The sequence below is a fragment of the Nerophis lumbriciformis genome, linkage group LG35, assembly GCF_033978685.3.
Source record: "Nerophis lumbriciformis linkage group LG35, RoL_Nlum_v2.1, whole genome shotgun sequence".
Taxonomy (NCBI): domain Eukaryota; kingdom Metazoa; phylum Chordata; class Actinopteri; order Syngnathiformes; family Syngnathidae; genus Nerophis; species Nerophis lumbriciformis.
In genome coordinates, this window is record NC_084582.2 from 22,179,037 (window position 1) to 22,190,000 (window position 10,964).

At 39.6% G+C, this 10,964-nt stretch overlaps 1 protein-coding gene across 1 annotated transcript in view; it reads right to left on the reverse strand.

Annotated features, from left to right (window-relative positions):
• Window positions 1-644: 644 nt before the first annotated feature.
• LOC133575083 (aminopeptidase N-like) overlaps window positions 645-10,964 on the reverse strand; it is a 57,220-nt gene continuing 46,900 nt past the window's right edge. Inside the window, exons 19-20 of the mRNA XM_061927544.1 lie at window positions 6,369-6,432; window positions 645-1,624 (exon numbers count right to left, since the gene is read on the reverse strand). Coding sequence (XP_061783528.1) covers window positions 1,478-1,624; window positions 6,369-6,432 — 211 coding nt within the window. The 3' untranslated portion in view covers window positions 645-1,477. The remainder of the gene's footprint in view (window positions 1,625-6,368; window positions 6,433-10,964) is intronic.

The following is a 10,964-nucleotide window of genomic DNA, read 5'->3' on the forward strand; positions in this document are numbered from 1 at the left end:
TATTTTTAATCATAATAAGTTTGAAGAAATATTTCACAAATATTCTTCGTCGAAAAAACAGAAGCTAAAATTAAGAATTAAATTAAAATTTATGTATTATTCTTTACAATAATAAAAAAAAAATGTACTTGAACATTGATTTAAATTGTCAGGAAAGAAGAGGAAGGAATTTAAAAGGTAAAAAGATATATGTGTTTAAATCATTTTTAAGGTTGTATTTTTTCTCTAAAATTGTCTTTCTGAAAGTTGTAAGAAGCAAAGTAAAAAAAAAAAATTAATTTATTGAAACAAGTGAAGACCAAGTCTTTAAAATATTTTCTTGGATATTCAAATTCTATTTGAGTTTTGTCTCTCTTAGAATCAAAAATGTCGAGCAAAGTGAGACCAGCTTGCTAGTAAATAAATACAATTAAAAAAAATAGAGGCAGCTCACTGGTAAGTGCTACTATTTGAGCTATTTATTTTTAATATTACCGTACTTTTAATTTTTTTGAGCTATGCTTAGAACAGGCCAGCGGGCGACTCATCTGGTCCTTACGGGCGACCTGGTGCCCGCGGGCACCGCGTTGGTGACCCCTGATCTACAAAGATACAAAGAATTGCTATTGCGACATCCAGTGGACACATTTAGAACAGCGGTTTATTTCATTTAAAATTTCGGCTCATTTTTATACTTAAACTCATCCCGCGGGCCGGATAAAAGCTGTAATTCACCGTACGTTTGACACCCCTGGTCTATCCTATTTTATATTTTTGTCAGTTAACTGACTGGCTTATTACTGCCACAAATGGTGAACGGTGTATTACAACTGAGTCCCATACGGACCACAGCTGAGAAACAGACATTTTTTGGGTGGTTGAGAGAGACAGTTTTAGACCATACAAAGAAAATGAGCACATTGACACTAATGCATGGTCAGATTTGGTGGGATTGCTGAGTCTATGCAGCAAAAAGGTCCAAAAGAATAAAAAAAAAAACATTTTATTTTATTTTGCAAATAAATACATACTGACTGTACACCTTTTCCATCAATCTGTGAAGATATTACCTGATAAAATAACAAGAAGCATAAATATGATTCAGGTGCTGCCCATCGTGACGTGAATGAACCGGGTAATAATCTGGGTTCGAATCCTGTCCTGCGTCATGTCAGCTACACACGCAAATAATTGGACTACAACAAACATTCTTGTCTTATAAAACATGCTAGCAACACATGATTAATTTAAAAATATTGTGTTCTTTGGCTATTTTAAATCTGTTCTAGCATCATCAAAGTCTTTCAGCTGCAGTACAAAAAAATACATCAACAATGCATTAATTCCTGATATTCATCCACATCTCCGAAATCATTTGAGAAAACTGTTTGAAAAAGTGCTTCAGCCATTTGATTCGTCTTCCGGTCCAGAAATTATTCTCCATATTCTGGATTCAGAAGAACTTTGTGTTTGACGGAGTCAAACCACAGTTGTTTGTCTATGAGTCGGATCTGCTTCGAAACCAGTCCCCTATGGTGGCCTTGTTGTCAGCCACCCACTGGATGTTGACTTTGGTCCTCTCAATGGCCTGGTCCACCGCCCGGGAAGAAGAACCCAGATCGTAGTTGGTGGCAAAGTTCTCCAACTGTCCACACACCAAACACACGTACAATTGTTAGACCTTTTCTTCATTTGAACCATTTTTAGACGCACCATTTCTTTTTCACATCATTGTCATTTTACAAGGTTTAATACACGAAGCTACCTTGGTTTACTTACTAATTGTGTGAATGCTCCAAAATTCATTTATTTTTTATTATTAGGGACCGCAATGTCCCTTTGGGACAGAAGACCCTATTGTAATTGTAAGGTTTTATTATTATTATTCCGCCGCCTCATTGAGCTGTAATTTGACCCCCTTAACATGCTTCAAAACTCACCATATTTGACACAAAATTGCCATCTAATAAAAAAAAATAAAAAATAAAAAAAAAATTGCGCTCTAGCGCCCCCTAGGAAAAAACAGACAAAACTGCTTGTAACTTCCAGTAGGAATGTCGTAGAGACATGAAACAAAAACCTCTATGTAGATCTGACTTAGACCTAGATTTCATACATTGACATCCTTCAGCAAAAATCAACAGGAAGTTGGCAATTCACCCTTCAAAACAAAAGTTTACTAAAAACAGTCACTTTTGCCTCTTTGAGCTGTAATTTGACCCCCTTAACATGCTTCAAAACTCACCAAACTGGACTGGCAAAAATTGCGAGCTAATAAAAAAATCCAACCCCAAAACTCAAAATTGCGCTCTAGCGCCCCCTAGGAAGAAAACACAGACATAACTGCTCCTAGGAAGAAAACTCAAAGACAAAACTGCCTGTAACTTCCAGTAGGAATGTCTTAGAGACATGAAACAAAAACCTCTATGTAGGTCTCACTTAGACCTACATTTCATATATTGACGACTCCCAGCAAAAATCAACAGGAAGTTTGCAATTTCCCCTTCAAAACAAAAGTTTTGTAAAAACCGGTCACCTTTTTTCAAACATTATCTCCTCTGAGCGCGTTTGTCGTGTCGGCCTCAAACTAGCACAGGAGAGAGATTGAACCCTTCTGATTAAAAGTTGACCAAAGGGTTTTAATTACTGCTCCAGTTTGGATTTGATGTGCCGTCAAAGTCGGTCCCGTCCATCAACTTGAAATTATTATTCTTCTTCTCCAGATTTTGGCGCACTCTACCTCCCACATTTTTCACCCGATTCAAACCTTTCCAACTTCAAACTGTTCAGCCTATTTAGGAAACGCTGGCTTTCCCATTCAAAATTAATTGGCCATTTTATAAACTTCCACCATTTCCACATTTTTCAACCGATCCAAACCATTCCACCGTCAACACATTCCACCATCCTGGAAATTTAAAATACCTTTTTCCAAAGCCCTATTTCCACCCTCTTTTCTGGCGACTACTCCTTACACATTTTTAAACGCATTTCAACCATTCCACTGTCAAAACATTCCTCTTAATCAGGACAAAAAACAAAGTTGTTTATTTGAACTGGAAAATTTCCCGGTTTTCACAAAATTCCAGGAATTACGCAATACCATTTCTCAATTCAACATGTTATTACTTCAACATTTCTCGACCGATTTGAAAAATTCCAACACCAACCATTTCAACTCATTCAGACCTTTCAAGTTTTTTACCATTTTTAAAAAAAAATTCCCGCTTTTCCCTAAATTCCCAAATTTTGGGGAAATTCCCATTGAAATGAATGGGACATTCTTCAAAGTTCCACAACTCCCACATTTTTCATCTGATTCAAACTCTTCCAACTTCAAAATATTCAGCCTGTGTGCTCTACTTCAACAATTCTGAAAAAAATTCAGTTCAACTTTAGCATTGGAGCATTCGCACACAATTCCTTCAGGATTTGCCTCATCTTGTTCATTCCAAAGGATCTGTTGAAAACTGAATCATACGAAAAGTGGAGCCAGGGTCGTTGGTTCAAATCTGTATTTTACGATTAATTCACGTTAACTCTGATATATTTTCCAATGAGCATTGTAGCTACTTGTAAGTTTTTGTTCTGTTGGACGTTACACAATAAACCATCGCTTCTCAAAATGAATAAGGTGAGACTTCAGATTGCTACAAACGCCACAAAAGATAGAAACCTAGTGAAGCGAATTAATGAACTCATATTATGTTTTGCATATAGTGAATGTTCATATTTATCTTGGAGAAAGCAAACCACCAAGTTTAAGTAAACAGTGGTATTTCAGTTTGAGCACATAAGGCCCCTTAGTTTGACATTCGCAGGTGGATTGGATCACTTCTCATAGGAAAAGAGGCCCTAATTGGGACTTCAGAATGCAAAAGTGATAGCCCTAACCTTGAGAAGAGACTACCTGTTTAGCTCAATGCCAACATTTAAGTTATGACTTAAAGCAGTTGTTTCCAGACACTGACTTAGCACACACACAGAGACAGGAAGAAGGAATATAAAACTGATAGTGTCGCCCTTCTGCCCGGACGAGGATGACAAGACCAGAAATACACATCACTAGCTTTATCCATTTATTACAGACTCTGCTATTCAGCTGGAAGGCTACTCGGCAGAACCAAAGACTTTGGGGACGGCGTGGCGAAGTTGGTAGAGTGGCTGTGCCAGCAATCGGAGGGTTGCTGGTTACTGGGGTTCAATCCCCACCTTCTACCATCCTAGTCACGTCCGTTGTGTCCTTGGGCAAGACACTTCACCCCTTGCTCCTGATGGCTGCTGGTTAGCGCCTTGCATGGCAGCTCCCGCCATCAGTGTGTGAATGTGTGTGTGAATGGGTAAATGTGGAAATACTGTCAAAGCGCTTTGAGTACCTTGAAGGTAGAAAAGCGCTATACAAGTATAACCCATTTATCATTTATCATTTACTAGACATGGCATCACCACAGAACCATAGACTCTGGTAAGCGACTTGGCGAGGCTCCATGACTAAACCAAAGACTCCGATAAGGATAGTCGGCAGAGCGTGCAGAAAGAATCCGGTAAGGCTACTCGGCACGACTTCATAACAGAACTGGAGTCTTTGACAAGGCAACACGCCGTGGCGCCAAAACAGAACCAAATACTTTTCCTTCCGCTGTGAACCGCTTAAATTCTGCCAACTTCCATTAAAAAAATTCTGTGCAATTTTGAAACATAACACTGCCAAATATGTCTTTTCCCGTGCAATACTGACTCTTGAAATGACAAATCCATGCAATACGTGCAATATCTTTGAATGTGAGGGAGGGTCCGTGTGTATGCGGGGGCGGCCCTCGCTTTGTGTCGGGCCCCGCGATCTGCAGAGTGTCCCAGTTTTGTGTGAAGAAGCGCATTAAAAAAGTCAATGAATGAGCTTGCGGATACCAGCATGGTCAGTTCCATTGTTTTTACATTCTATAGGCACGACAAGGTCACAATCAATTTGATTTGTCTACCTTTTATGTCAGAGCTGGGCAGATATTTTGACTCGGGGGCCAGATTGAGAGAAGAAAATGTGTCTGGGGGGCCAAGGTGTATGTGTGTATAAATTATACGTAAACATTTAGATGTGTGTGTTTGGGTCCATTTTTTTCAGGAACACTAACACCAAAAGTCACAATGTCCGATAGAATTCGAAAAACAGACCGCCTCAAACAAAACGGAATGGAACTTTACAGTTTTTTACTGAGTGGGACACCCAAAATGCACATTAAAATAAAGAAAGTGGGATTTACAATATTAACTATGAACGATAAAACACTGAATATTAACAACATATGAACATCGTTCCTTTTTTACTACTCAGACCAGCTCCTCCATAGACATCTTTTACAATCAAGCAAAACACATCCAAAATATGTACAATGCAAAGTGTAATAAACACCTACAATATTATATATTATCACTTTTATGCAGACATTTGTTGTAAAAAATCTGCTTCCGCATCGGTTTCTGACACAGCCTTTTCTGGCTGGCTGCTCTGAAAACAAACCCCGCCCACTCTGGCTTGTTCCTGGTCTGAGCTGCTGTGACGTAGATTATCGTAATAACTCGTAAAACACCCAAAAGTGCAGATTTCAACCATTGAAATACTTTGTATAGTTCAAGACTTACGGTCATTTAAAAGCAGCACTGCACATCATAATGGCGGCGACAGTTTTGATGTTTAAGGTCTAAAAAAAGTATGTAGAACGTCCGGTGGGCCGGATTGAAAATCTTAATGGGCCGCATGTGGCCTGCGGGCCGTATTTTGCCTAGGACTACTCTATTATATTGCTTTGAAGTATTGTTAACTAGTGCCTTCCTGCTCCGTCACAAAAACGTTCCCCTTAACTGTCACTATAAAAATGGGCCCCCACTCAAGGGTTGGAATTGGAGGTTAAATCACCAAAATGATTCCCGAGCGTGGCCACCGCTGCCGCTCACTGCTCCCCTCACCTCCCAGGGGGCGGAACAAGGGGATGGGTCAAATGCAGAGAGTAATTTCCCCACAACTAGTGTGTGTGACTGTCAGTGGTACTTTAACTTTAACTGTCTCACTGTAAATTCAAGTTTGATTAAAAAGGTATGAAAAATGTTCTAACATAAAAAATTGTGAAAAATAATTTGTGATGGTTTAGAACCCCAATTTGTGTGACTGTTTTTCTCATGACTATTGTTACTTGACTTGTTTTGTTTTTATTTGTCCTGCACTGATGGACGGCCCTTAATATTGTTGCCGACCACGACCATGACAACAAAGCGATCCCACTGTAATCTATTATTTTGTTCCATAGTTAATATTTCATTCCTACAAGCCAACACCGGTGATATCGTAAGAATCACACAGGACTTTGCCCATCACTTTACCGCTCACAACAGATTACCTCCTCAAGTTCAAACGCTGTGGCGAACCTCCTGGTCACGCGGTCAATCAGCTTGGCTCCGTCTCTGAAGACAAAATGTTGGAAAACATGTTGGTAATGTTTCAAACATCTGCACTAATATGAGTTTGAGTCAAACTTTATTAACCCTTAAGAATTGTTTCAAAGTAAACATTTGGTGGCACTCCTACAGAGAAACATTAAAATACTAATAATTTGTTGTTCACTGCGATGAGGTGGCGATTTGTACCACCACCTCCCCCGCGGACCCTTTAGGGCTAAGCAATAGAAAATGGATAAAATATTCCTTAGTTGTAGGGATGGATACCTTTCACATTTGAACTGATACGGTACCGGACCTCAACTGACCAATTTTCCAAAATTTTCTGCGTGTTCATGTGGAAATATATGTCACGTGAAAAACCGTCTGACCGGAACTCTCTAATAACTATAGTTCCTTGGGTGAATAATGTAAACTCACTACACCGGTATGTTTTAGCGCTTTCATGGCGAGTTTACTGACAGATATAAGTAAGAACTTTACACTACTTTATATTAGAAATGGCAACAGCGGAGGATGAATGTCCCATTACAAGGAGATAGAGAAAAAGAAAAAGCTTATCGACTACAAAGGCGGATGCGCGCAAATTTTCAGGACTTATGCAGATCCCAAATACAGATCAGCAGGTACCAGAAGGTAAGAAAAGTTGCTGTTGCATAATATTGCGAAACAAAATGCCAGATAATATGTTTTACCTTATAAACACACCATAATAATACTCGTATGTTGAAGCACAGTACAATCCATCAAGCGGTGCGGCTTCATAGCTTACCAAAGTCGTACTAGTGAAGTGAATTATATTTATAGAGCGCTTTTCTCTAGTGACTCAAAGCGCTTTACATAGTGAAACCCAATATCTAAGTTACATTTAAACCAGTGTGGGTGGCACTGGGAGCATGTGGGAAAAGTGTCTTGCCCAAGGACACAACGGCAGTGACTAGGATGGCGGAAGCGGGGATCGAACCTGCAACCCTCAAGTTGCTGACACGGCCGCTCTACCAACCGAGCTATACCGCCCCCGGTTTAGCTATACTAAAACATTTTGATAGATTTTTGAGCGCCGTGTGTAATGTTGTATATTTTCAATGGAACATATAAAATGTTGGTGTTGTTTACTTGAGTCATATTGCAGTCTGCACGTATCTCTTATGTGTGACTGCCATCTACTGGTCACACTTAACATTTCACCATGTATCAAATAAAATAGCTTCGAGGTCGGTAAGCACGACCAAAAATGTTCCGTACATTAGGCGCACCGGTTTATAAGGCGCACTGATAAAAGAAGCGAATTTGGTACCCTTCATATAGAAAACCCAAACCAGTGAAGTTGGCACGTTGTGTAAATAGTAAATAAAAACAGAATTTGCAAATCCTTTTCAACTTATATTCAATTGAATAGACTGCAAAGACAAGATACTTAACGTTCAAACTGGAAAATTGAACTTTTTCCAAATATTATCTCATTTAAAATTTTGAAACATGTTTAAAAAAAGCGGCAAAAAGTGGCAAAAAAGACTGAAAAAGATGAGGAATGCTCATCAAACACTTATTTGGAACATTCCACAGGTGAACAGGCTAATTGGGAACAGCTGGGTGCCATGATTGGGTATGAAAGCAGCTTCCATGAAATGCTCAGTTAGTCATTTACAAACAAGGATGGGGCGAGGGTCACCACTTTGTGAACAAATTGCATGAGCAAATTGTCCAACAGTTTCTGGAGAAATCACTGCACGTAAGCGATGATATTACGGACCTTCCATCCCTCAGGCGGTACTGTATCAAAAAGCGACATCAGTGTGTAAATTATATCACCACATGTAAGCGATAATATTACGGACCTTCCATCCCTCAGGCGGTACTGTATCAAAAAGCGACATCAGTGTGTAAAGGATATCACCACATTTGCTCAGGAACACTTCAGAAAACCACTGTCAGTAACTACAGTTGGTCGCTACATCTGTAAGTGCAAGTTAAAACTCTACTATGCAAAGCGAAAGCCATTTATCAACAACACCCAGAAACGCCACCGGCTTCGCTGGGCCCAAGGTCATCTAAAATGGACTGATGCAAAGCGGAAAAGCGTTCTGTGGTTTGACGAGTCCGAATTTTAAATTGTTTTTGGAAACTGTGAGTGTTGTGTCCTCCGAAACAAAGAGGAAAAGAACCATCCGGATTGTTATAGGCGCAAAGTTTAAAAGCCAGCATCTGTGATGATGATACAAGATACATACATATGTTGCCATCCAAGCAATTGTATCATGGACGCCCCTGCTTATTTCAGCAAGACAATGCCAAGCCAATGTGTTACAACAGCGTGGCTTCATAGTAAAAGAGTGCGGGTACTAGACTGGCCTGCCTGTAGTCCAGACCAGTCTCCCACTGAAAATGTGTGGCGCAATATGAAGGGTAAAATACGACAACGGAGACCCCCGGACTGTTGAACAACTTAAGCTGTACATAAATTACTTTCGATGACAACTTTCATGGATATTTTTCTAGTTTATTTTCTATGAATTCATTGCATGAACATTAAGATCAGCTTTGAACAACATTCAAAATCTTGCGGCTTCTTTCGGGTCAAGCTCACACCTACCTGTTTGTGATTAAAACAAACGCACCTTATGCTAACAAAACATACTTCCTGGTAACGCAGCAAACATTGAGATGTTTATTATGAGGAAAAAAGATAAGTGCTGATTAAACTTGATGAACTTCGGACTGAATGACACGCTGCATGTTTAATTAAGCTGCAGTGAACGACAACAGCCTGGTAAAAACCTTTTATCCTATTAGAGCCGCTCCTCATGTTACCACGCACTCACATGACTCAGGACTAGTGGACAAAAATTAAAAAAAAGAGTGTTTAAAAAAAAAAATTTAGGTTGCAAATATTTTCTGGAGGGGTTAATAGTTTTTTGGGTTTCAAATAATATTTTTTATTTGGCTCCAAATACATTTTTTGGTTAAGGCTCAACTTCAATCTTGTGAGTGAGGCCTCCTCTGAACATTAGTTAGAAGCCTTCTTATTGGTCAATATCGCCCACCTCTAGTATTTGGTATTTACCCCCAAAATGTGTTAAGGGAGTAGTCAGCAGGCAGCTCATATATGGTCGCACCATCATCCCACACTGACCAATAAGAAGGCTTCCAACATATTGTCCAGAGAAGGCCACACCACAAAATTGAAGTTGAGTTGTAACCAAAAAAGGATTTGGAACCAAAGTTTTTTTTGTCTGGAAAGATATTTTTTTTATTTTAAATCCATTTTTTTGTTTGGATTTCACCATCTACGGTCCGTTATATCATCAAAATGTTCAGAGAATCTGGAGAACTCACTCAAAGTCAAAAAAGACTGAAAAAGATGAGGAATGCTCATCAAACACTTATTTGGAACATCCCACAGGTGAACAGGCTAATTGGGAACAGGTGGGTGCCATGATTGGGTATTAAAGCAGCTTCCATGAAATGCTCAGTCATTCACAAACAAGGATGGGGCGAGGGTCACCACTTTGTCAACAAATTGCGTGAGCAAATTGTCCAACAGTTTCTGGAGAAATCACTGCACGTAAGCGATGATATTACGGACATTCGATCCCTCAGGCGGTACTGCATCCAAAAGCGACATCGGTGTGTAAAGGATATCACCACATGGGCTCAGGAACACTTCAGAAAACCACTGTCAGTAACTACAGTTGGTCGCTACATCTGTAAGTGCAAGTTAAAACTCTACTATGCAAAGCCAAAGCCATTTATCAACAACACCCAGAAACGCCGCCGGCTTTGCTGCTCATCTAAGATGGACTGATGCAAAGTGGAAAAGTGTTCTGTGGTCTGACGAGTCCACATTTCAAATAGTTTTTGGAAACTGTGGACGTCGTGTCCTCCGCAACAAAGAGGAAAAGAACCATCCGGATTGTTGTAGGCGCAACGTTGAAAAGCCAGCATCTGTGATGGTATGGGGGTGTATTAGTGCCCAAGGCATGGGTAACTTACACATCTATGAAGGAACCATTAATGCTGAAAGGTACACACAGGTTTTGTAGCAAACTATGTTGCAATCCAAGCAATGTTTTCATGGACGCCCCTGCTTATTTCAGCAAGACAATGCCAAGCCACATGTTACAACAGCATGGCTTCATAGTAAAAGAGTGCGGGTACTACACTGGCATGCTTGTAGTCCAGACCTGCCTCCCATTAAAAATGTGTAGCACATTATGAAGCATCAAATACCACAATGGAGACCCCGGACTGTTGAACAACTTAAGCTGTACATCAAGCAAGAATGGGAAATAATTCCACTCGAAAAGCTTCAAAAAGGTGTCTCCTCAGTTTTTACTCAACTGAGTGTTGTTAAAAGGAAAGGCCATGTAACACAGTGGTAAAAATGCCTCTGTCCCAACTTTTTTGCAATGTGTTGCTGCCATTAAATTCTAAGGTAATGATTATTTGCCAAAAAAAAAAAGAAGTAGTTTCTCAGTTCGAACATTAAATATCTCGTCTATTCAATATCTACTCTATTCAATTGAATAGATGTTGAA